We start from the raw sequence: 26,769 nt of genomic DNA, 5'->3' as shown, positions 1-26,769 counted from the left end.
ATGAGATACAACATCTACACATTCTATTATTTTGTCTGAACATATCTTCAGTGATTTATATTACAACTTCACATTACAGTTACACACCCCTGATATGCCATACATAGTGTCATAGATATAATTAAATCCATAAGGCATCTCCAGGGAGGGGGCTTTCACTCCCCCCTTTCCCCTCACACAGATACTCCAGAAGGAGAAAGCTTAAAATCTAGAATCCTCCTTGAAGTAGAATTACACAGTTGATATATGGGGTAAAGGAAATGAATGATAGCTAAGAAGTGACAAAACTAGTTAAAACTACTTTTGAAGCCCAGACTCCCTACCGTGGACAGGTAATTAAAACAGGAAGAATAAGGGAAAAAGTCAGAAAGACTGAGATTTGTAGATTCAAGAGTAAGGGAAGCAAAAATCGATCACCTTTAGGAGGTAACTCTTGTTCTCTTCAGAGAAAACTGGACATCCTGCAACTGAACACTTGGGCACAGGTGGAAAGTTATAACTATTGGGGTTTGGATCGATCCGATATTGATGGGACATACAGAAGTAATAGGGGAAGAATATGCATATTTTTTTCATAACTGTAACACATGCCAATCAGCCCCAAATTAATAGTGTCCAGATAGAAAACATGCCATGGCTGTCGTCAGCTATTTATAAAAAGGTAAAATCACGATAAGAAATATGATGTCAATATTGAACACCTGTGAGTGTTAGAAGTGAATACATCTTGAATGTTGGGAATCTCATAATTTTCTGAAACTGAAGCACCATCCCATGACCAGCCCTGTTATGAGTCATCAAGGAGAGGAGTGTGGGTGTAACTTAGGTGCCGATAAAAAAACAAGGCAAATTATGATCTGTGTTCTGTGGAGTCCGACTCCAACTCTGACTCCTCAATTTCCATGACACAGACTCCGACTCCCTCATACATGGCTCATGTTTAACCCCTTTACAACCCAAGGTGGTTTGCACGTTAATGACGAGCCCAATTTTTACAATTCTGACCACTGTCACTTTGTGAGGTAATTACTCTGGAACGCTTCAACGGATTCCCCCTGATTTTGAGAATGTTTTTTCGTGACATATTGTACTTCATGATTGTGGTAACATTTCTTCAATGTCACTTGAGTTTATTTGGGGAAAAAACGGAAGTTTGGCAAAAATTTTGTAATTTTCAAAATTTGAATTTTCATACCCTTAAATCAGAGAGATATGTCAAACAAAATAGCTAATAAATAACATTTCCCACATGTCTACTTTACATCAGCAAAATTTTGCAACCAAAATTTTTTTTTTATTTATTAGGGAGCTATAAGGGTTAAAAGTTGACTAGCGATTTCTCATTTTTCCCACTAAGTTTACAAAACCATTTTTTTAGGGACCACATCAGATTTGAAGTCACTTTGAGGGGTCTTTATGACAGAAAATACCCAAAAGTGACACCATTCTAAAAACTGCACCCCTCAAGGTGCTCAAAACCACATTCAAGAAGTTTATTAACCCTTCAGGTGTTTCACGGGAGTTTTTGGAATGTGGAAGAAAACAATGAACATTTAACTTTTTTCACAAAAATGTTACTTTAGACCCATTTTTTTTTTTATTTTCGCAGGGGTAACAGGAAAAAATGGACCCCAAAATTTGTTGTGCAATTTCCTCTGAGCAAGCAGATACCCCATATGTGGGGGAAAAACACTGTTTGGGAGGATGGCACAGTTCAGAAGGGAAGGAGCGCCATTTGACTTTTTGATTGTAAAATTTGCTTGAATAATTAGCGGACGCCATGTTGCGTTTGGAAAGCCCCTGATGAGCCTAAACAGTGGAAACCCCCCACAAGTGACACCATTTTGAAAACTAGACCCCTTAGGGAACTTATCTAGATGTGTGGTGAGCACCTTGAACCCCCAGTTGCTTCACAGAAGTTTATAACATTCAGCCGTAAAAATAAAATTTTCACATTTTTCCCACAAAAAATGTTTTTCAGCCCCCCCTTTTGTGCAATTTCTCCTGAGTACGCCAATACCCCATATGTGGGGAAAATACAGTGTTTGGGCGCACGGCAGAGTTCAGAAGGGAAGAAGCACTGTGTGACTTTTTGAATGCAAAATTGGCTGGAATCGAGAGCGGACGCCATGTCGCGTTTGGAGAGCCCCTGATGTGCCTAAATAGTGGAAAACCCCTCACAAGTGACCCCATTTTGGAAACTACACCCCTCAAGGATTTTATCAAGGGTTATAGTGAACATTTTGAACCGAGAGGTATGACACAGAATTTGATAACATTAAATATTGAATAAATTGTCATTAGTCTTGAGCTCAAGTGCTCGCTACTTGAGTTTGCATCGGGTACTCAGGTATACACCACGTATCGCGGGTGCTCGAGTGACATGCTCGAGTCCCCGCTCGCATGTTTCACGGTTATTATACACCCAAAATAAACACATGCATGGCAGGCAATCCCCGCGAGGTTTTTTTTGGACGCGAAGTATATGGGGCGGAGACTCGAGCATGTCACTTAAGCACCCGCAATACTCAGTGCATAACCGAGCACCCGATGCAAACTCAAGTAGCGAGCACTTGCGCTCAAAACTAGTCGCCATATCGTCATCTTTTTTTTTTACTTTTGAAAGAAATCCCAACCCTAACCCCAACCCCAGCCCAACCCTAACCCTAGCCCAACCCTAACCCTAGCACAACCCTAACCCGAGAGTTTATTTTTTACGCCGTTCCTCGTGCGGTATAAGTGATTAGATGACTTTATTCTTCGGGTCGGTGCGATTACAGTGATACCAGATTCATATCGGGTTTTTATGATTGACAGCCGTCACACACTAAAAGACGCATTTTTTTGTAAAATCTATCCTTTGCATTGCCATATTTTGAGAGCTATAATTTTTCCATATTTTGGCCGACAGAGTCATGTGATGGCTTGTTTTTTGCGGGATGAGTTGATGTTTTTATTGGTGCAATTTTCAGGCACGTGACATTTTTTGATCACTTTCTTTTCCGATTTTTGGGAGGCAGAATAAACAAAAAACAACAATTCAGGAATTGATTTTTTTTTAAAAATTTTATGCTGTTCCGCGTGTGGTAAAATTGATAAGGTAGCTTTATTCTTATGGTCAGTAGGTTGACAGCGGTACCACATTTATATAGTTTTCCTATGTTTTGCCACTTTTACACAATAAAAGCTATTTTATAGAAAAAATTATTTTTTTGCATCTCTTTATTCTGAGAGCTATAACTTTTTTTATTTTTGGAGCTGTATGGCGGCTTTTTTTTTGTGGGACAAGATGATGTTTTCAGCGGTACCATTTTTATTTACCGTATATTCGTCTTTTTGATCGCGTGTTATTGCATTTTTTGTTTGTCGGTATGATGGTAATTCATTGTTTTTTGCTTCGTTAATTCTTATTTTTTTTTTACAATGTTCACTAAAGGGGTTAACTAGTGGGACAGTTTTATAGGTCAGGTCGTTCCAGACGCGGCAATACCAAATATGTGTAGTTTTATTGTTGTTGTTTTTTTTTTCAGAATAATATTTATTGATGGGTACATTATATTTTTATTTTTGGTGAATTATTTTTTTCATTTTTTTTTTCACTTTGACACTTTTTTTTACTTTTATTCTTTGTCCCACTATGGGACTTTCACTTTTTTTATTCTGATTGTCTGTATAGCACAGGGATGGAGCACCATCCCTGTGCTATACAGGCTGTCAGCGCTGCAGATGCTGAAGATACTTTGGTCATGCACTGCATTGACCAGATGCAGAAGATACTTTGGTCATGCACTGCGTTGTGTGCGGGCGCGATCGCAAAGACGTACTAATACATATCAGGCTCTTAAAGCTCAGGGCACAGATACGTATTAGTACGTCTTGGGCTTTAAAGGGGTTAAGTGACAAATTTACTGTAGCACAAATTAATCTCAGCTAAAAGTCTAGACCCTTAGATCAAGAATAGGACAGACATTTATAGGACATTTCATAACTTTCACAAATTCTTATGAAAAAAATATTCCCCACAAACTGCATTGAACTACTGTACCCAATTTATTATATATTTTAGGAGTCGGAGTCGCTACATTTTATACCGACTCTGACTCCACCAAAATGGACACAGACTAACTCCATGACTCCACAGCCCTGTTTGCTGAGTATTTTTGACCACCCATTGGGTGAAAAAAACGCAGCAAATACACAGCAAAAACGCAGGTGGGTTTTCTGCTTCAGAAACGCTGAAAGAAGTGAGATGTTCTATTTTCCAAATATGCAAGCAAGGCAGAAAATATGCAGAAAAAAAAGCAACATGTGTGAACAGAGAATTCTGGTTTCTCATACACTTTGCTGGACCTGCCAGATGCAGCGGAAAATTTGATCACATGATCGTGTGTACGAGGTGTACTGAGCGGAGCCGCGTAGTCTGTACTGTATATATACACACACATATATATATATATACATATATATATATATATATATATGTGTATATATATATATATATATATATATATATATATATATATATATATATATATATATATATATATATATATATATATATATCTACAAAATGTATTTGACTTTTTTTTTTTTTTTTTTATTACTTAGTCCTAGTCTGGGACTTCAGCTTTGACTTGTCCGATTGATGGTTTAATAACCTGTAATGATTGTATAATGCCCTTGTTACACCTGTTAGTCTTAGGCTGGGTTCACACAAGCCTATTAAAAAATCATCCCGAGATTTCTGACAATTTTTTTCTCACTTCTGATCTGTGTGAAACTTATTTTAATACAGCAGCAGTGATTACAGATGGACCATACAAAATACAAATTCTTATGTTAAAGGATGTATCCATCCAATCGAATACTATATGGTGGCTCATTACGGCATCCAATTTTTTTTTTTTTTTGCACACCCATAGACTGGAATGGGAGAGTCTCATCCAACACTGAAGAGACTAGTAGTGCATGCAACAATAATTTTCACACTCAGATCCAGTTCAATATTAAAAAAAAAAAAGATCTCTCACCTGCACTGCTTTATCAAATATATGCTTGTGTGTACCTACCCTTATGCTGACAGGAGGCGTGCTAGTTCTGCCTTATGGCATTACTTGGCGTGGGGTCATCATGGCAGCCATCGGCTATGCACAAATATGGGTTGCTTATGAGGTTAAAGAGGGAGCCCCATCCCAAAAATAATCCTCTAGGTCAGTGGTCCCCAACCTTTTTTGCACCAGGGACCGGCTTGAAGCAAGATCATTTTTCCATGGCCCAGCAAGGAGGGGGTGGGGTGGGCGGGGCTTTGGTCATATGGGGGCGGGGTAATGGAGGGATTTGGAGTTTAGTGCATACTTATCATATAGTGTAGACCAGGTCCCCGCCAGGAGCTATGCCAGGAGCCCCACATAATGTGCTGTGCCAGGAGCCGCATCACTGAGGCCCCATCACGCCCTGCAGCAGGACAGGGCAGCTGTCCTGACAGCTGCTGTTCAGCTGCATTTACTTCATCCCAGGGGCGGACATAGACTGTAGTGGGCCCCTGTGCAAGAAATTTTTGGGGGCCCCCCCCGCCCTTCATAAGGCAACAAAGTTATGTAAACATAACCCCCCCATGTGCATCTCTCACCCCCCCATGTGCAGCTCACCCCCGTGCATCTCTCATCCCCCTCCGTGCATCTCTCATCCACCCCCCGTGCATCTCTCATCCCCCCCGTGCATCTCTCATCCACCCCCCGTGCATCTCTCATCCACCCCCCGTGCATCTCTCATCCACCCCCCGTGCATCTCTCATCCACCCCCCGTGCATCTCTCATCCCCCCCGTGCATCTCTCATCCCCCCCGTGCATCTCTCACCCCCCCGTGCATCTCTCACCCCACCGTGCATCTCTCACCCCCCCGTGCATCTCTCACCCCCCCGTGCATCTCTCATCTCTCCCCTCCCTCCCATGTGCATCTCTCATCTCTCCCCTCCCTCCCATGTGCATCTCTCATCTCTCCCCTCCCCCCATGTGCATCTCTCATCTCTCCCCTCCCCCCATGTGGATCTCTCATCTCTCCCCTCCCCCATGTGGATCTCTCATCTCTCCCCTCCCCCATGTGCATCTCTCATCTCTCCCCTCCCCCCATGTGCATCTCCCATTCCCCCCACTCCTAGTTAATTGTATTTAAAAAAAAATAAAACTTGTTATACTTACCCCCATGCGATCCCTGCAGAATCCTGGCGCTCGTCCAAATCGCTGACACCAGGTTCTCCTGACTTCCGGCCATGTGACGGCGCCGTCACATGACCGGAAGTCAGGGGAATCATGAAGGTGCTGCCGCAGCAGCGCAGCGCTAAGATGTCCCGGACCCGGCGCTTAGCATGCGGCCGGGGGCCCCATGAGGAGAGAGACGCACAAGAGGGGGGCTCCGAGGGGGCTCCTACCGGCCGGGCCCCATACTGGAGTCAGGGCAGTCATGCCCTGATGGCGGCCCTGCTGGAGGCTGGAGGGGCCCCCTCTCCCCGCGGACCGGCTGAAAAACCCCAACGGCCCGGTCCTGGTCCGCGGACCGGCGGTTGGGGACCTCTGCTCTAGGTAATGCTGTCACTACTGATGGCGGCAAGTAAGGGATTAAACACCTATGATCTGTACTGGTACCAATCGCAGCTGTTGCAGAACCTTAATAAGCCACAATATTTTTGCGCAACTCGAAAGAATATTGTGACATTTGGCGTTTACACTCCAGTCCTGACAAGTCATGCCAATAGAGACACATCATAGGAGGGGTAGGACGTCACTGCACCCATTCATCAAAATTATGGTAAGTTATGTCCCTTTAGTGGCTAAATTTACTTCAGAAATGTACTTCAGTCCCTGACTAAACTGCATTTCTGGGGGTGGCGTGCGCCACTTAATGAATTAGGTGTACTGTTCTCAACCGAGACCTTTGAATAAGATTAGCAAGCGCAATGGAAGTCTTCATGAATCAGCTTCCTCATTTTCATTGTACGAGAATAAAGCATATAATATTGGTAGATAAAACAAGACTGAGCACAAGACTTTCACAGCCATCTACACATCATAGGGGAGATCTCATGACACCTTCTCTACATCTACCTGATGATCCTGAAGAACATTGGGATTTTCTTGTTTACAGTCCTGAGGAAGAAGAGGACGGGGACATCTCTCTGGTGTTGTCCTCTTACTGAATAGATCTGGAGGAAACACATACAGGGACTGAATTAATTCTTTACATACAGATAATTATAGATCGTGTGTATATTTAGTCCTGTCTATTACCTGGTGATGTGAGGGGCTGGGGAACCTCCATCAAGACGTCCTTGTACAGATCTTTGTGTTCTTCTAAATATTCCCACTCCTCCATGGAGAAATAGACGGTGACATCCTGACACCTTATAGGAATCTGTCACATACAATGATTGAGTCATCCCCCATGATCCCTTCATAGTGTTACTGTATAATGTCCCAGCATTCCCAGCAGTGTCACCTCTCCAGTCAGCAGCTCAATCATCTTGTAGGTGAGTTCTAGGATCTTCTGGTCATTGATGTCCTCATGTATCAGGGGGTGAGGTGGAGGCCCGGTGATTGGGCTCAGGGGTTTTCCCCATCCCTCAGACACAGGGGCCTGACAGGGCTCACTAGAGGTCTTCTTCACTACTGTGTAATCCTGGTTATGGAGAGACACATTAATAAATCTCACTACAGACATTTCCAGAGTCCTCACCTCTCCAGTTCTCTCCATCTGTTATTCCCATAGATAAGAATGATGTAATGTGATGTCATCAGAATCTCTCACCTCTCCAGTAAGCCGGAAGAGGATCTCTAGGGTGAGGTGTAATATCCTCTCTGATATCTTGTCCTTGTCCATATCCATCCTTGATGGGGAAATCTGGAAAATTCTCCGATATAGAAGATCTCCACTGAGAGGATCAGATATTGTAAAGATCTGAATGGGGAGAAGATGAGCCGATGTAACATTTTAAATATTCCCCATAATAATACAATTACTGGAGATGATAAGTGGAAACATATGAGGAGAGAGAATGCGTAGATTTTCTATTCACAGATCACATAAACTGGATAGTCATAAACATCACTAACTTGCTGCACTTGTGATTCGGATGCGACTATAAAGGGGGACTCTTCTCACACTCTCTCATCTATTTAATTATCACAGTAGGCTGACAATGAGATACAAATAGAACCATGAAATGCTATAGCCCCCGTCACACTAAGCGAGATCGCTAGCGAGATCGCTGCTGAGTCACAAGTTTTGTGACGCAACAGCGACCTCAGCAGCGATCTCGCTACGTTTGACACGTAGCAGCGTCCAGGCCCCTGCTGTGAGATCGCTGGTCGTGTCGAAATGGCCTGGACCATTTTTTGATCGTTGAGGTCCCGCTGGGTAGCATGCATCGGTGTGTTTGACACCTTACCAATGACCTCTTTGGCGACTCAGAACGGAGACACATAGACGTGCATTTGCGTTGCATCGTTATACAGGTCGCTACGGGTCGCCGTATCGTTACGTCGTTGGGAAGAGCTGACTGTTTGACATCTCACCAGCGACCACACAGCAACGCAGCAACGATCCCTGCTAGGTAATATCGTTGTCGGGATCGCTGTAGCGTCGCTAAGTGTGACGGTACCTTAACACACAAAGTAAAAACAGTACAAAAATAAATGGGTTAAATACAGAAATGTCTTATGGATTGAACCCGCTGGCGAAAGAGATCACCGCAGAAATTAGGACAGATCTACAACTCATGTTGTCTCTCCTGGATCTTGTCATGTGGTCTCTCCTCAATTGTATGCACAGAAAAATAGTGCAAAGAATTGATATTATATTTATGTGGTTTCTCGAGGATGGAAATCCTGGTGCTTGAACTCACAGAAGCAATTATGTCCCATTACAGATAATTCCATGGATGGTGTTGATATAAGATTACTATTGATAAGACATCGTAATATTGCATTTCCATTGTGCCATGTGATGCTAGAGACATCCAGTCTGCCTCTTGGACAATTATCTTCACCTTTGATGTCGAACCTATTTGCTAATGAGGATGTACAGAGTAACAGTTTGCTCTTCCAGAAACTGTTAGCTACTCGCTAATTAATCTACACAGAGGAGGAGGCTTCAATGATTGTGATTTATCTGATCCGGAACACAATCCATAACATGGAACATAAGTTGAATTGCTGGCTAAGACGTCTCCTCCATGCCCCCAATCACTTGCTGTGTTGGTTACTGGATCAGTCACTGATTAGCTGTAGAGATCGCGTTTGTTAAGACTGACCAGAAAATACAGAGACTGGCCGGGAACCCAAGGAATGGTGGCACAGGAGTTGTGGTGGATCATTAATGTGACTATTACTATTTTTCTTATTGTACAGTAATCAGTTTTTTCCTTTACATCCACTAATAAATCCTATATATTTTAGATCTCACACAACAAGCAGTTTCTTCCTCGGAGTCTGCAGCTGAATACGTTTCTGATAGACTCATCTTCCATAACACTAATTTTCGCCTCACTTTCCGACACTGCAATCGGCATTAGCAATACTGCGGGAGATATTCATTACACATGACATAAGAAATAACTACTTCATGATGAGGACGACATCTTCATCTTCTACTCTGGCTCTATAAACATATCTGGTCAGAGTCTGCCACTGACTACATCACCACCTGTATGAATGTTTGTGTGTATGGGGGAGTCAAGAGAGTCATCAGCCGAATGATTGCATACCTTCCAACTTTCTATTGTTTTAAAGAGGGACAGATGTAGCGGCACGCATAGCGCGCTGCAGCAAATTTTGGTCACATCCTTAGCCAAACACCAATCCACTCCCATTTACCATTTATTTCTCGCCTGGCAGGAAGAGATGTCAGAGGGGCCGTGGCAGTAAGTGAAATTCAGCAGAAGCCCGAGACTTCTGGGCATATACCCAAATCCGGGACTTCCACTGTATTGGGGACAGTTGGGACTAAAGATAAGTTGACCAATTCACAGGACTCCGGTCCAGCATCCAGGTCAGTGGTACCAGGCGGAAGGGAGTGATGTCACTCATGGGGGCTGTGCGAGGATTGTGGCCAAATTACTTGCATGGGGCTGCATGCTGGGGGACTCATGCATGATAGTGTTGTATGAAGTTGCATGCTGGGAGGCTGTAAAGGGAAGGGGATAAAATCAATCATTTGGGGCCGCACGCTGGGGGTCTGCATGGTGAAGGGGAGGTAATGTCACTCGTGTGGGGTGTATGCCAGGCCGCTGCTCAGGGCAGTGGGTGATGTTACTTGCAGGTGGCTGCATGTGGTGGGGTGGGGGTTGATTTCACACACATGGAGCTGCATGTGGGGGGGGGGTTGGTCTGCACAGGGAAGAGGGTGATGTCAGTCACGTGGGGCTGCATGTTGCTGGGTCTGTGGGGGCGGAGGGGAGGGTGATGTCACTTGTGTGTCGTTTGTTTTTATCGTTACTTATCCCTAACGTGGCTTAATTCTATGTATTGATTTGTAAAGTTCACTGTTATAGACTTGTATTTATAAACAAATTTAATATCTTTCTCCTTTTTGTTACTTATTTGTAAATGTATTTTAATAAAAAAAACTGTTTTCAAACTACGGGTTGAATTTTCATTTCTAAAGCTCGGAGTGTGTTCACACATTGCAAGTTGTTGGGGAAACGATCTGTAGCAAAGTCCTCCCCAGTAGACCGGCACTAAATCGCTCAGATCACACTGACAACTTCTTTCCTCAGAAGCTTTTAAATATATATTTAAAAAAAAAAAAAAAGAAAAAGAAAATAAGAACATAGCAATCGCTTATGTAACCAATGTATTAGGTTCCAGCAGTGTCTTGGTGTATATCGGCCTTCTGTGGCCGCTTACCATTCTGTGTGGCCCATACAGCCTGATCTGTTGTAGAAGTCATATGGGACGAAACTATTTTTTTATGGATTTTTATTAAACGGAACTTGTCATCTGTTTTTTAATGTGTGAACCAATGCCACCAACTTTCTGAGAGCCTGTACTGCATCACAGAGATGTGTTCATCGTCCCCTAACTCTCCCTGTATACCACCAAAAATTCCTTTTTATTTTCCCCAGCACTGTATGTAAATGCTTTTGGTCCGGTAAGATCGGCGTCATTTTCTCTATGTCTTTGCTGCCAAAAGCCATCCTCTGGCTTTGATTGATGTGAAGGACGCGTCCATTATCATCAACATAGCCGAAAGCGATCTTATGCCTGTGCATTAGAATCGTCCCCATGCGCAGGCGCACTTTATCCTGCCCAAGTGTGGCAGAGCACAAAACATAACCGCGCCCGGGAAATGTCATTCCAGCTACTTTTTACATGAACCAATTCACCGGAATGATGTTTCCCGGGCGCAGTTATGTTTTGTGCTTTGCCGCACTTGGGCAGGATAAAGTGCGCCTGCGCAAGGTGATGGTGCTAATGCACAGGCGCGAGATCTCTTTCAGCTATTTGGATGATGTTGGATGTGTCATCCACACCAATAAAAGCCGGAGGACGGCTTTTGGGGGCAAAGAGGCGTCACAGACTACGAGGAAATGACGCCCATTGGACCAGATCCAAAGCATTTACATACAGCAAAGGGGAAAATAAAAAGTTATTTTTGGTGGCATACAGGGATAGATAGGGGATGATGAACACATCTATGTGATGGAGTACAGGCGCTTAGAAACGTGGTGGCATTGGTTCACGCGCTAAAAAACTGGTGACAGGTTTCCTTTAAAGGGCCATCAGTTGCTGAGGCTCTGACTGATGGTGCCCCCCACTGTTCCATAGGACCGGCTCTGGCAGAGGTCAAACTACATATTTTACAGAGGGGTAAAAATACTCCTGTTAGCAATTTTCAGGAGTATTTTTAGCCAAGGAGTACATAATTTGTAATAACAAATCTATAATTCATAGATGGATTACATTAGACCTGGGAAAAGTGCAGCAAGCAGGCCATATGCGGCCCTCTGGCTGTTCCTGTCTGGCTCGTGGATCAAGGCAGCCAAAGGGCCGTAAACAGTGGCCAACGGGCTGAACCATGCGACCGTCCACCCCCCCCTCCTGGCATTCAAAGTTGCCAACCATCCAGAAATTCCAGGACAGACTGTAAAAATATGGCAATTTTTTGCCCAATCCAAAAAAAGTTTAAGGTGTCCATGATTTTTAAGCTGAAGAAACTTATACAGATAATTTTTACTGTAATTTTCAGCATTTTACAGTGAATGCAGCTATTGTCTTAATATCATAATTATGTACTGTAGATATGTATCATTTACAGTCATAATGATTTATGATTTTCCAGTGTGTCCATAAAATTTTTTTGCCTGTCTGTCCAGAAAAATGAAAAAGTAAATTTGGTAACCCTACCGGCGTGCTAATACGTATTGGAGTAGGCAACCCTGCCGACGTGAATATATTGGAGGAGAAAACAGGCGCTGGTTCCTCCCACTGTTCAGCGCAAGCAACTGTGACAGAAGACGTGAAAAATTCACTACATCGCGTCTGCTGTGCAGAGCTTCAGTGTGCACTGGGGTTATGAAAGCAAGGTGGGCTTTTTGGGCATGGGGTCTCAAAGTATATAGGTGGTGCTGTGGTGACTATTATACTGTCTGGGGTGTTGTGGGGGACCTGTGATGACCATTATACCATGTGTGGGACGCGGTGGGAACCATCATTACTTTCTGTGGATGGATATGGGAGCCATAACTCTGTGTGGGGGGCTGTGATGAACATCAAACCATGTGTAGAGGGCTCTGAGATCCATCATAATGTGTGGGGAGCTGTGAGGCCATCTAATTATGTTGGGGAGCTGCGGGGGCATCATACTGTATTGGGAATCGTACTGTGTGTGTGGGGGGGGCTGTGTAAGGGGATGTGGGGACATCATGCTGTGTGTAGCTGTTTATTAAGGTACAATGGCTGAATAACAATAGCAATTCATTTATAAACTTTATAAAAAGCAGTGAATTATATGGTGCCGATTCGCTACTACAAGTAAGGATACAAGTTACAATAATTGCTATTGTAACATGTAGCAGCGAGTCAGCGGAATTAATTCTGCTCAGTATTAAGTGATACAAATAATATAAAATAGTAATTATATTAATATTGAGGAAAATTGGTTCAATCCTCTACAACAGTCACAGCCTCTCATGTGGCCCCTTGGGAAAATAAATTGGCCACCCCTTGTGTACATAATACTAAAATATCACTAAGAGGATAGGTGATTGGTGGTGTCCAACGGCTGGTATCTGCACTGATTGGCAGAATGGAACACTTTTATCTCTTAGAATCGAGCAGCAGTGCACATACTCAGTCTGAACTCCATTCTTGTCCTATGGAGCTGCAGAGTGCTCTGCTTTTTCCAGCAGCCCCATTGAGAATGAATAGCGTAGTGGTCGGGCATCCAAACAGCTGCTCCATTTTTTAACGGGGATAGAAATTCACCATTTTGCTAATCGGTGCAGGTCCCAGTGGTCACACACTCACTGATCAGCAAGTTCTCACCTATCCCATAGTTAGGTGATAGTTTTCAATGTACAACCCCTTTAAAGCGACTCTGGCAGCACAGACTGTCTATTCAAACCAAGAATAAGCACTCGGTGCGCACAAATATTTAAGAGCTCATCTACTTGTTTTTTTTTCCTCTATGTTCGCCCTCCCTCTATTTTGATTAACAGCTCTGGATTATAGAACCAGGGAAGGGAAGATGGAAAACACTAAATTAAATTACTTACCGGTAATGTGATTTTCCTGAGCCCATGACAGCACCACAACGAGAGAGGGGATCCGCCCTTCCAGGACAGGAAACCTACAGAATATAAGGGCGGCGCCTCTCCACCACCTCAGTTGTTTACAGAGCATGACAGGACACTACTTAATAGTTATATATCCCATGATTTTTCCTTCTACATACGGCGTGAATCAAACACCACGAAGGAAATAAAGTGATCAACTTCTATCAGTGATGGGAGGGAATATAAGGGTGCTGTCATGGGCTCAGGAAAATCACATTACCGGTAAGTAATTTAGTGTTTTCCTATCACCCATGACAGCGTCACAAGGAGCGATTTACAGAGAAAGAACTTTAAAGTTAGGGTGGGACCACAGCCTGTAGAACAGTTTTCCTAAATGAAAGGACAGCAGAAGATCCCAGATCAAGCCTATAGTGTCTATAGAATGTGCAAGGTGAAGACTGAATCGCAACCTTACAAAATGATTGATGGGAACATCCTCTTTCTTATTGTTCTGCCATGGATTCCTAGATTATTACAGAAAATAGGGTGCACAATTTCCTGACTTTTATGGAAATTGGAAGCCATCTTCGGAAGACAAGGTAGCTCCGTAACGGGCCCATCTTCTAGAATCTGTATAAACAAAGGATTAACCGACAAATCCTTGAATGTCACTAACTTACCATGCTGAAGTCAAGGCCACCGGGATAAAAGTCTTTAATGTGAAGACCCTGAATCCATGGGTTCAAGAGAAGGCTTGTTAGAGCCGTAAGCACTGGATTCAGATCCCAGGGTTCCCTCTTTGGACTGAAAATGGGCCTAGATTCAAAACGCACTTTCACATTCCTTGCTTATTCAATGCAGGTTGGACACTGTTCCAGTAGTCTACGACTAAAAAGGTCCGCTTGCAATTCTCTTCCTCTTTATATGAGGTGCTGATAAAGATAATCTGAACTGATTAGACATAAGTGTTATTAGGGATCTTGATCGAGTTCCTCCATAATGGTTTACGCAAGATAAAGCTACTCTGTTGCATGACAAGATCTTTCCGTGGTGACCATGTATAGATGAATGGAGCTTTCTTATATACTGCCTAAAGCTTCTTTAGGTTAGAGGAACCGGATCTTTAGAAGCAGCCCACGGGTGTGTACCTGTGACCATGCTACTACTGGAATGTAGGAGATTAGAGTTATTTAGAGTTGTGGCCAGACTGCTTATTCATTTTGACATATATATATTCTACCTTGGGAGACCACAACGCTTACTCACTGCCCAGTGAGTTCCGCAGCACTCGATGGATCGGCCCATAATCCCGAAATAGTTGAGGTAAACTATTGTCAATGCCTCTTCCTTCGATATGAGAGTTGTCCTGACTACTATAATTTTCCATAAAGCCATAAGGCTCATTAACATCTGAATGGAAGGACACAAACTGAAAGCCTAAATCCTCATTTTATGGCAAGAACTATTCTCAGGAAATTTGATGTTTTATGTGAATTGGAACCTCATTGTATACCTCCTAAAACGCCTATATTACTATATATCAATTAGGAACTGCAGATTTAATAGCAGATCTTATAGAGTCCATTTCCAATGATCTAACTCTCAGGAATCTGTACAGCCCCTTCGGGTTGTAGCAAACCCAGGTAGGCCTGGGTTGAATAATAGCTTTACAGGTCTTAATTAGGGCACCTGGAGAGCTAAGCACCAGAGCAGGCTAGGCATTCACCTTAGTCAGACTACTGGAAAGCAGAGCAGACGGTATGCGTCTTGGAGCTAATCAGAAACACAGGCCAGACTCCACCTGAGCTGAGTCAGCTAGTATCAGTGGTTGCCCTGAATAAATATTGTTTTGTTTGATCAAGCTGGGTTAGCTGATCTGTATATGAGTAGTCAGGGTCTGTCCTATTTAGTCAGCGCTTGGACAAGACCAGTAATATTAATGTTTATGACTTCTGTGCAACCTGTAAAAAGCAATAAAACTGCGCTTGATTGGACCAAACCCGCAATGGCTGTATGAGCACTACGTGATGCCTCCTACCTTTAAGAGTGAAACCCTACAAGGTTTATTATTAACCTGCAAAACTAAGGAAGCGCTCTTATTGTCACCTGCCTCCAACCGGCATTCCACCGAGCCAGCTGAGCACCAGCCAGGAATACTGCAACCCTCTGTCTCAAAATAGAGGCTAGGATATTTTTCACCCTGAATTCGGTAAGCTTGCCATGCACAGTTTACAGTCACTGAACTTGGTTTTGCCAGACAAACTTAGTTGTGCAACCAGTACCTTTACAAAGAGGGACTATGAGGCACAGGGGCGCTACAAGGCTCAGACACCCTATAAAGCACTACAAGGCACAGGGGCACCATGAAGCACCGAGAGACACTATGAGGCCCCATGAGGTACTAACAGGCACTGTGAAGCGCTATACAGCACTATGAATGCACCATAAGGCACTATGATATGCTATGAGTCACTATAATATGTTATGCTATGAGGCGCTATACGGCACTATGATGTGCTATGAAGCGCTATGAGACACAATGATGCGTTATGAGGCACTATGCTATGATGTGCCCATGAGGCACTATGATGTGCTATGAAGCACCAAGGTGTGCTATGAGGCGCTATGCAGTGCTATGATGTGCTATGAAGCGCTATGCTATGAGGCACTATGATGTGCCATGAGGCGCTACGCTATGAAGCACTATGATGAAGCGCAAAGAGGCTTTATGAGGGACTGTGCTCAGATTTTTATTTAAAAGAGCAATCCCTCTGAATGAAGGATAAACCTTTCCTTTGGGTGGTAAATCTCAATTGTCAGACTAGCCCCTCCCGAAGGAGCCAACTGATGAGACGTAGCTGGACAGCAGACCTTCAGAGAGACCATGTGCTGTATTAACACCATGTGCCGTCCCATGGATGGAGTAAACAGACTGGAGGACAACAGTAAAAACCTCTGAGTGTTACTTTAACATTTACTGAGCAGATTGAGGTTCATTTTTGTGGTAAATTCTGAAGCCCTATCATTAGGCTCTGTGCGGCCCAGACATGCAGCTAACTTTAGCCTAGAGGTCTAAGGTCCAGCTTCCGTCCTGAAGCCAAATTTAAAGCATGAGGCCCTTGACCCAGATGGGGTCTTACAGAGCGCACACACACCCATTTTTGCGCTAACTTCCTTCAGCCTTTCCTAGTACCCATAACAAGGAAAGGGCCCCATAAACAAGGTAAACATTCACGAAGATCACTCACCACCAGCTGTACGGATTCGGAGGCTGGACCAAGTCACAGGCCAGTTCCTCTCCATCCGGCCGTGCCGGAGCAATACTGGGGTGGCCAACCCCAGGCAGGGGCACCTCCAATAGTGCGCCGATCAAAGCTGGAGCTGCTGACCCCAGGCAGGGGCGCAGCTCCACAGGAGCGCCCATTAATGTGCAGAGCTGGAGCTGCTGACCCCAGACAGGAGCGCAGTTCCACAGCTGCTCTCTCACTGACCTGCAGAGCTGGAGCTGTCGACCCCAGACAGGGGAGCAGTTCCACAGCAGCTTCTCCACTGATGCAAGGAGCTGGGGCTCCCAACCCCAGGCAGGGGCGCCGCTCAGTCGTATCTGGATCTTCAACAGGTAAGCCTGTCTAAGGTTCTCCATCAAGGAACCTCCGGTACGCTCGTCATCAGGGCCGCAGGCTGGTAAAAAACAGTAGCCGGAAACATGTTAGAAGACATGGGTCTTCGCTACTTCTTTTTTCACCGGCGTGCATCTTAGGGCGCGATTTCCTGGATAGCATCCTGCGCAACCGGGATGCGCGCTGCCAGGCCACCATAAGGTAATGGTGTGGGGGCTGCTCGCGCCCGTCCGACGGGACAGGTCCCCTTGGACCCACCATGGCGCTTCCAGGTCCCTGGCGCCAGCCACAGCAGAGACTGTGCCCTGTTGGAAACCAACCGGCCCAGGTCTGGGAATAATCTTCTCTTCTTTCTTCTGCCGCCGTTTTAACAAGGTTTCCCTTTTATTCTGTAGGTTTCCTGTCCTGGAAGGGCGGATCCCCTCTCTCGTTGTGGTGCTGTCATGGGTGATAGGAAAACAAGCAAGTGGGAAGATGCACTTAAATGTTTGGCTGCACCAAGGGTGCATGGAGGGCCTGTGCTTGGTTTCAACAGTCGTCCTATGAAGACAGAGTCCCTTTAAGGCCCTCAGACACATTGGATAGCTATAAACCATATAACTGGTTGACAGCTATCTCTCCTGACTATCACATACAAAGGAGCACTCCGACAAACGTCTATTAGCAGATATCAGGCTCCTCTAGCGGCGGCTTATCTTTAGAGAGAACAAGAGTATCAAGCATTGGATTTCCAAGATGCCGGATCCTTTCCTTTCCTCGCATAAAGTATGGAAGGAAAGTCGAGAGGCCCCATACACATCAGATTGTTGGCAGGACCTGCTGACTTCAGCCTTATTATTTATTATATGTGCTTATGTGCATGCAAGCCTTAGTGTAACCAGTAGAATAGGCAGTACGGTGTGCAAAGCAATCATGAGCCTCGGTGCAGCAACTCACCTCTGCGTGCGTGCCCTCTCATCAGCCTGGGTGGTTTGCGCCACCCCCGTCATCACTAGCGCTGTTGTAACTCCCATCAGGACACGTGCTGTTCCATCAGGCCGTGCGCCATCCCCTTTACTCTCCTTAGCACGCATACAGCCTGATGGGACAGCGTGCGGCCTGATGGGAGTTTCGATGGTTCTAGTGATGATGGGTATGGCGCGCAGGCAGAGGAAAGTTTCGGCGACGCTAGTGATGAGGAGATAGCATACCCACCGAGAGGGCTCTGTGTCCCCCCTCTGGCAGGCATGCCATAGGTTCGCCACCACTGTTATAGAGTACAGTGTGCACAGAAATCATGAACCTCAGTGCAGCAATGCTGATCTTGTCATCTCTGTAGTGACAAAGCTAGAATGGAGTTGCTGTACAGAGGACGTCCTTATAGACAGCGCAGTGTGCACAGAAACATCAGAGCAGCAACACCAAATTAGTCATCGCTGTACTGAGACAGCTAGAATGGAGTTGCTGCAGGGAGTTTCATTATTTCTGGACAGATCGTTACAGAAGATTACAGCCCAGATAAATGAACACTGGCAATTTACATGCCTGTCTTAATGAAGGGTTAGCTGGAAAAAGCTGGGACCCTTTATTTTTATTTTTTTACGATAAAATCGCTTTTTGTAATATTAAACATTACACATAGAGCTGATTGTTAAATTTTTATACAATTAGACTTTTCCCGTATGTACACATGTCTCGGCTAGCGCCAACATTTTAAAGAGTGGGCGGAGTTTTGCAGGGAGGGGCGTGACCGTGACAGACCGCAGTCAACAGAATAATCATAAATTATACCACAAGAGTGGCGCAAATTACTGCAGAATCGTCCCCCACATTTTTGTCATCATTTAGGTCACATTTGTGTTGTAAATTAAATGGATTTTATCCGCAAATAACAGCCCAGGAAGGTCACACAGAACCACCTGCTGTTATCTTTGTATCGAACATCTCTCTCCTGCCCCCTATCGTCCAGACAATTACACAATTGGCCGATGATTAACAGAGAAAGCTGCAGGCTGTTTGCACTAATAGGCCAGTTATCGGGAAACTAATAGTGAGTGTATGGTTTATACACCTCCGGATTTCAACACATGGAATATGCCCCCGGTACGATTACTGCTAATTCCACGATAACCCCAGAATACTCGCTGCCACCACTAATCATTTATAAATGCTGACTAGATGCCTGATCAGTAGTATATAACTTCGAGGCGCGGTTACAGAACAAAATGAACAGAACTATTAAATTATATATTCAATCTAAAGGGAGGCAGGGTTAATGAAAAATATACAAAAGATTTTACAAAGGGGACAAAAGAATGCAGCATATACAGTTACATAAAATAAAAGGGCTAAAATAAAAACTTACACCGATCATAGATATGATTCGGCCTAGCAAAGGAGAGAGCTTCGTTTGAAGAATGTCCAGTGGACGGAAATTATGCATAGACCGAAATGTATTGCTGTACAGGAACCCAGATTATAATTCGCCTTGATCTTTTTTGAGCACCTGAGTCCCACCCACACCGTGATGACCTCACATGGGCAGGGCTGTCCTGAGCCCCTCAGGATTCTATGAAATCCCAACTTATGCGATAACTAGTCACCGGATGATCGCAGAAGTTTGAGACTGGTGTAATATTTTCCATCGGGATTTAATCTTTACTTAGATAGTAAACATGGCATAACTGTTGTCAGTTATCTGGCCACTATGGATATGCAGCTCATAGGCAGGGGTTACAGTAAAAAAAATATGCATCTTCTTCCCCTGTTAGCCCCAGTGCTGAAAATGTAGGTCTCATTAATATCAGATTTATACAAATTCCAATATTCCATGTTTTCTTTTGGAGACATATCTGTTGCAGGTGCAACACTTCTCTTACAGGGACAAAGGTGTGTAGTGTAAATGTAAATGATTTCCCTTGAAAGGACAATAGGTTTCTTCCACTGCCCAGCTTATGTATAAACACATGTACCCTTTTGTTGTCCAACTCTTTGAAGAGTTCTCTTGTCTATTTTAAATCTCTTTGCCTTTCTCACAAAGGCATATTCTTCCAGTCATCTGGGCATCAAAAGCATTTCATGCATTTTAACTAAGATGGTCCACGTCTAAGAGACTTAAGCCTGTCAGTGCTGCACTGTGTAACAAAAAATACTTTTGATGTTTACATTAAAAACTTGAACAATTCCCAAAAATAGCATTAAAAGCCATAAAATGAATACATTTATAAAGGTGATGTGTATGTAATTTATATATGACTTATTCCTATTCAAGGAAAAACATCTCCTGTAATCTAAATTATCCCTGTGCCTCATTATCCCCCTCACTGCAGCAACTCCACTCCAGCCTGGTCTGTAATGAGGAGACGAGGATGGCGGCTGTGAGGATCCTGGTATCACCTCCAATATAATCACCTCAATAGTAGTGAGTCATCTACAGGAGCTACTGGAAGCAGGCCTCACAGGAGCCTCCAATGTGACCCAACCATTATACTGTGTGTCAGACAGGGGGCGCTGTACTATGGGAGCAATATGTGTGTCCTGACTTCCGGAGTTTCATAGTTGGGTCATATGTATCTATCAGAGGAGAGGGAGGAAAGCGTTATAATTCTTAGTAATGGGGGATCTCCACATACCTCCACCTGCAGAGCCGCCACACATATATGGCTGCTCTGTGCGCACAGGACCTGTGATGAGGTCACAGGAGGGGAGGAGTCAGGGGTCACATGATCAGGGGCCTCAGTGGATGCAGGACTCTGCTGTGCTGGTTGTCATGGTGCTGGATGAGGGGAAGGTTATGTGTGGGGTCAGGAGGGGTTTACAGTGTGGATGTAGCAGAGCCGTGTGTGTACGAGGTGTACGGAGCAGAGCCGCGTGTGTACGAGGTGTACGGAGCGGAGCCGTGTGTGTACGAGGCGTACGGAGCAGAGCCGCGTGTGTACGAGGTGTACGGAGCGGAGCCGCGCGTGTACGAGGTGTACGGAGCAGAGCCGCGCGTGTACGAGGTGTACGGAGCGGAGCCGCGTGTGTACGAGGTGTACGGAGCGGAGCCGCGTGTGTACGAGGTGTACGGAGCGGAGCCGCGTGTGTACGAGGTGTACGGAGCGGAGCCGCGTGTGTACGAGGTGTACGGAGCAGAGCCGCGCGTGTACGAGGTGTACGGAGCGGAGCCGCGTGTGTACGAGGTGTACGGAGCGGAGCCGCGTGTGTACGAGGTGTACGGAGCGGAGCCGCGCGTGTACGAGGTGTACGGAGCGGAGCCGCGTGTGTACGAGGTGTACGGAGCGGAGCCGCGAGTGTACGAGGTGTACGGAGCGGAGCCGCGTGTGTACGAGGTGTACGGAGCGGAGCCGCGTGTGTACGAGGTGTACGGAGCGGAGCCGCGTGTGTACGAGGTGTACGGAGCGGAGCCGTGTGTGTACGAGGTGTACGGAGCGGAGCCGCGTGTGTACGAGGTGTACGGAGCGGAGCCGCGCGTGTACGATGTGTACGGAGCGGAGCCGCGCGTGTACGAGGTGTACGGAGCGGAGCCGCGCGTGTACGAGGTGTACGGAGCAGAGCCGCGCGTGTACGAGGTGTACGGAGCAGAGCCGCGCGTGTACGAGGTGTACGGAGCAGAGCCGCGCGTGTACGAGGTGTACGGAGCAGAGCCGCGCGTGTACGAGGTGTACGGAGCGGAGCCGCGCGTGTACGAGGTGTACGGAGCGGAGCCGCGCGTGTACGAGGCGTAAGGAGCGGAGCCGCGCGTGCACGAGGCGTACGGAGCAGAGCCGCGCGTGCACGAGGCGTACGGAGCAGAGCCGCGCGTGCACGAGGCGTACGGAGCAGAGCCGCGTGTGCACGAGGCGTACGGAGCAGAGCCGCGTGTGCACGAGGTGTACGGAGCAGAGCCGCGTGTGCGAGGTGTACGAAGCGGAGCCCCGCGTGTACGAGGCGTACGGAGTGGAGCCGCGCATGTACGAGGCGTACGGAGCGGAGCCGCGCGCGTGTACGGAGCGGAGCCGCGCGTGTACGAGGCGTACGGAGCGGAGCCTCGCGTGTACGAGGCGTACGGAGCGGAGCCTCGCGTGTACGAGGCGTACGGAGAGGAGCCTCGCGTGTACGAGGCGTACGGAGAGGAGCCGCGCGTGTACGAGGCGTACGGAGAGGAGCCGCGTGTGTACGAGGCGTACGGAGCGGAGCCGCGCGTGTACGAGTTGTACGGCGCGGAGCCGTGTGTGTACGAGTGGTATGGAGCGGAGCCGCCTGTGTACGACCGAGTGTACAACATGTACGGAGCGGAGCCGCGTATGTATCAAATGTGCGGAGCGGTATGTACAAGTTGTATGGAGCGGAGCCGCGTGTGTATGAGATGTATGGAGCGGAGCCGTGTGTGCGAGGTGTACAGAGCGGAGCTGCATGAACGAGGTGTACGGAGCGGAGCCGTGTGTGTACGACATGTACGGAGCAGAGCCGCGAGTGTACATGTACGGAGCGGAGCCGCGTATGTATCAAGTGTGCGGAGCAAAGCCACGTATGTATTAAGTGTGCTGAGCAGCGCCACGTGTGTACAATATGTATGGAGTGGAGCCGTGTGTACGAGGTGTGCGGTGCCGTGTGTATATTATTCTGTCACCCCCCCTTGGCACACCCAGTTTCCCCTTACAGCCCCTTTCTCTGCCCTGAGCTCTGTCCCGGGGGTCCTGCGCTCTCTGGGTTACAGATTTGGGGCATCTTGGTAGAAGTTCCTCCCGGTCTCTTACTTGCAATTGTAAGTAAAAATTGTACATTCACACTGAAGGCATCAAAACTATGAATTAACACATGTGGAATTATATACTTAACAAAAAAGTGTGAAACAACTGAAAATATGTCTTATATTCTTGGTTCTTCAAAGTAGCCACCTTTTGCTTTAATGACTGCTTTGCACACTCTTCTCTTGATGAGCTTCAAGAGGTAGTCACCAGAAATGGTCTTCATTTCACAGGTGTGCCCTGTCAGGTTTATTAAGTGGGATTTCTTGCCTTATAAATGGCGTTGGGACCATCAGTTGTGTTGTGCAGAAGTCTGGTGGATACACAGCTGATAGTCCTACTGAATAGACTGTTAGAATTTGTATTATGGCAAGAAAAAAGCAGCTAAGTAAATAAAAACAAGTGGCCATCATTAATTTAAGAAATGAAAGTCAGTCAGTGCGAAAAATGGGGAAAACTTTGAAAGTGTCCCAAAGTGCAGTTGCAAAAACCATCAAGCGCTACAAAGAAACTGGCTCACATGAGGACCGCCCCAGGAAAGGAAGACCAAGAGTCACCGCTGCTTCTGAGGATAAGTTTATCTGAGTCACCAGCCTCAGAAATCGCAGGTTAACAGCAGCTCAGATTAGAGACCAGGTCAATGCCACACAGAGTTCTAGCAGCAGACACATCTCTTCAACAACTGTTAAGAGGAGACTTTGTGTGTAGTAGTCCCTCTTACCGACGCGTTCCCCACCCGGCGTCCTCCGGTGCTCCTTCTTCTGCCAGCGCGCGCAGCTTCCCGGGCACTGTGCTTAAGGCGCGCGCTCCCTCCCTCTTAAAGGGGCCGCGCGCGCCGTCCTAAGGAGTCCACGGCCAATGGCCGGAGGACCTCTCATATAAAAGGCACCACCTCCAAAATGAAGGTGCCCGTGCAAGGCTGTAGCTTTGTGTGTTAAACTCTGCTTCAGCCCTCAGGTCCCACTACCAGCCTGACTACCAGTCCAGCCGCCAGCCTGACTACCAGTCCTGTCCGCCAGCCTGACCACCAGTCCTGTCCGCCAGCCTGACTACCAGTCCGGTTCGTCAGCCTGACTACCAGTCCAGTCCGCCAGCTTGTCTACTCTCCAGCCCGACAGTCTGTCCACAGTCCGCCAGTCTGTCTATGGGCCTTGCCCGCCTGCTTACCTGGAAGCACCTGCCTGTTACCTGCCATGCCTGCCAGCCCACTTACCTGGAAGCACCCGCCACGCCCTACCAATACCATGGCACCCAGCCTAGGACCCCGGCTTTCTGCACCTCCTCGTTTTGGAGGTGACCCCGTCTTATGTCGGGGTTTTCTGAACCAGTGCACGCTGCACTTTGAACTTCTGGCACATCAGTTTACCTCCAACCGGGCCAAGGTGGCGTTCATCATGTCTCACCTCACCGGGGAAGCATTGGCATGGCTAAACCCTCTATGGGAGAGAGGGGATCCCCTGGTGTCCGAACTTCCGGCTTTCCTTACTACTTTCCAGAGGGTCTTCGATGAGCCCGGACAAAGGATTTCCACTGCCTCCTCATTGCTCCGTCTCCGCCAAGGGAGTCTCACCGTGGGCCAGTATGCCATACAGTTCCGTACCCTCGCTTCTGAGCTTGCTTGGGGCAACGAGGCCCTGGTGTCCACCTTCTGGGAAGGTCTTTCTGGTCAGATTAAGGACGAGTTAGCCGGCCGGGACATTCCTACCACCCTGGATGACCTGGTGTCACTAGCTACCCGGATTGACATCCGTTTCCTAAAAGGAGACTACACGGGAGAGAAGATTTACTCGTCTTGCTCCTGTTTTCCAGAAACCTGCTTCCCAACCTGCAACTCCCCGGGCATGCTCGCCTGAACCTATGCAGATCGACCAGACCAAGATGGTCAAATCTCTCCAAGAGACACACCGAGCCGAGGGGAGCTGTTTCTACTGTGGTAGTAAGGAGCACCTGATCCGTTCCTGCCCGGTGAAGCCGGGAAACTCCAGTGTCTAGGACCGCTCGGAGAGGTCGTCCTAGGCAAAAGTAAATCCTCTCCGTTCTTGACTTTATCTGTCTCTATTTCCTGTGGAGAGAGCCGCTTCTTGGAAAAAGCACATCTGGATTCCGGAGCCGCTGAGAATCTCATATCCCAGTCCCTTGTAGAGAAGTATCAGATTCCTACCAAACCTCTGGCTGAACCATTGGCAGTCGCTTCCGTGGATGGAAGACTCCTTCCGGTGACCATCTTGCTCGTCACAGAGCCCGTAACCCTGCAGGTGGGAATGCTGCACTCAGAGAGGATCTCCTTCCATGTGTTTTCTGGACTCTCTCACTCCCTTTTGCTTGGTATACCCTGGCTACAGAGACATTAACCCGTTCTGAATTGGCAATCCGGTGAGGTACTCCGTTTGGGGCAGGATTGCCACGAGACCTGTCTGGTCCCGGTTCGCCCGGTTCGACCTCCGTCTACTCCGGCTAATTTACTTGGTCTACCGGCACCTTACTGGTCCTATGCAGATGTCTTAGACAAAAAGGAAGCAGAGACACTGCCACCTCATAGGCCATATGATTGCCCTATCGACCTGATACCCGGTGCCACTCCACCCCGTGGGCATATTTACCCGTTGTCGTTGGCCGAGACCCGGGCCATGTCGGAGTACATCGAAGAAAATCTGGCTAGGGGATTCATCCGGAAATCTACCTCCCCGGCTGGAGCCGGATTCTTCGTAAAAAAGAAAGATGGTTCACTACGCCCCTGTATCGATTAAAGAGGACTCAACCAGATTACTGTCAAAAACAAATACCCCCTGCCGCTCATCTCAGAGCTGTTCGACCTCCTTAAAGGCACGAAGATCTTCTCCAAGCTCGATCTTCGTGGGGCGTATAACTTGGTCCGGATTCGCCAAGGACATGAGTGGAAGACGCTTTCAATACCCGGGATGGCCACTATGAATACCGTGTGATGCCCTTCGGTCTCTCTAATGCTCCAGCCGTCTTCCAAGAATAAGTTAACGACATCTTCCGTGACCTCTTATATTCTTGCCTGGTGGTGTACGTGGACGACATATTGGTCTTCTCTCCGGATCTTCCCACACACTGGAGGGACGTTCGTCAGGTCCTTCTTAGGCTCAGCAGGAATCACCTATATGCAAAATTTGAGAAATGCCTCTTTGAGCAGACCTCTCTTCCGTTCTTGGGCTACATTATCTCTAAGACTGGTCTACAGATGGACCCTGAGAAGGTCTCTGCTGTCTTAAAGTGGCCCCGTCTGGAGGGGTTGAAGGCGATTCAGCGATTCCTGGGCTTCGCCAACTATTACCATCTCTTCATCCCACATTTTTCTTCCCAGACTGCTCCCATCTCTGCGCTCAACCGAAAGGGAGCAAATCCTAAGGAATGGCCGTCCGAAGCGGAGGAGGCCTTCCTCTCCTTAAAACAAGCCTTCTCTTCTGCCCGACTGTTGCACCGTCCGGATAGCAACAAACAGTTCTTTCTGGACGTTGATGCTTCCTCTGCCGGAGCGGTGCTCACCCAGAAATCTCTGTCCGGGAGAATGGTAACCTGCGGCTTCTTCTACAAGCTCTTCTCCTCGTCTGAGCGCAGCTACTCCATAGGAAACCGAGAACTGCTAGCCATCAAATTGGCGATGGAGGAGTGGCGTTACCTACTCGAGGGGACTCTGCACCCAGTGGTC

General features: G+C 46.7%; 1 protein-coding gene across 1 annotated transcript in view; it reads right to left on the bottom strand.

The window, feature by feature from the left end:
• LOC141271417 (uncharacterized) overlaps window positions 1-21,059 on the bottom strand; it is an 89,997-nt gene extending 68,938 nt beyond the window's left edge. Inside the window, exons 1-5 of the mRNA XM_073681500.1 lie at window positions 21,000-21,059; window positions 7,801-7,950; window positions 7,492-7,671; window positions 7,284-7,407; window positions 7,101-7,198 (exon numbers count right to left, since the gene is read on the bottom strand). Coding sequence (XP_073537601.1) covers window positions 7,101-7,198; window positions 7,284-7,407; window positions 7,492-7,671; window positions 7,801-7,878 — 480 coding nt within the window. The 5' untranslated portion in view covers window positions 7,879-7,950; window positions 21,000-21,059. The remainder of the gene's footprint in view (window positions 1-7,100; window positions 7,199-7,283; window positions 7,408-7,491; window positions 7,672-7,800; window positions 7,951-20,999) is intronic.
• Window positions 21,060-26,769: the final 5,710 nt, after the last annotated feature.

This window comes from Phyllobates terribilis, unplaced genomic scaffold, assembly GCF_046119375.1.
Source record: "Phyllobates terribilis strain yellow unplaced genomic scaffold, ASM4611937v1 Scaffold_5__5_contigs__length_657084704, whole genome shotgun sequence".
Taxonomy (NCBI): Eukaryota; Metazoa; Chordata; class Amphibia; order Anura; family Dendrobatidae; genus Phyllobates; species Phyllobates terribilis.
Note: the sequence above shows the minus strand (reverse complement) of the source record. Positions and strands in the feature narration are given on the sequence as shown.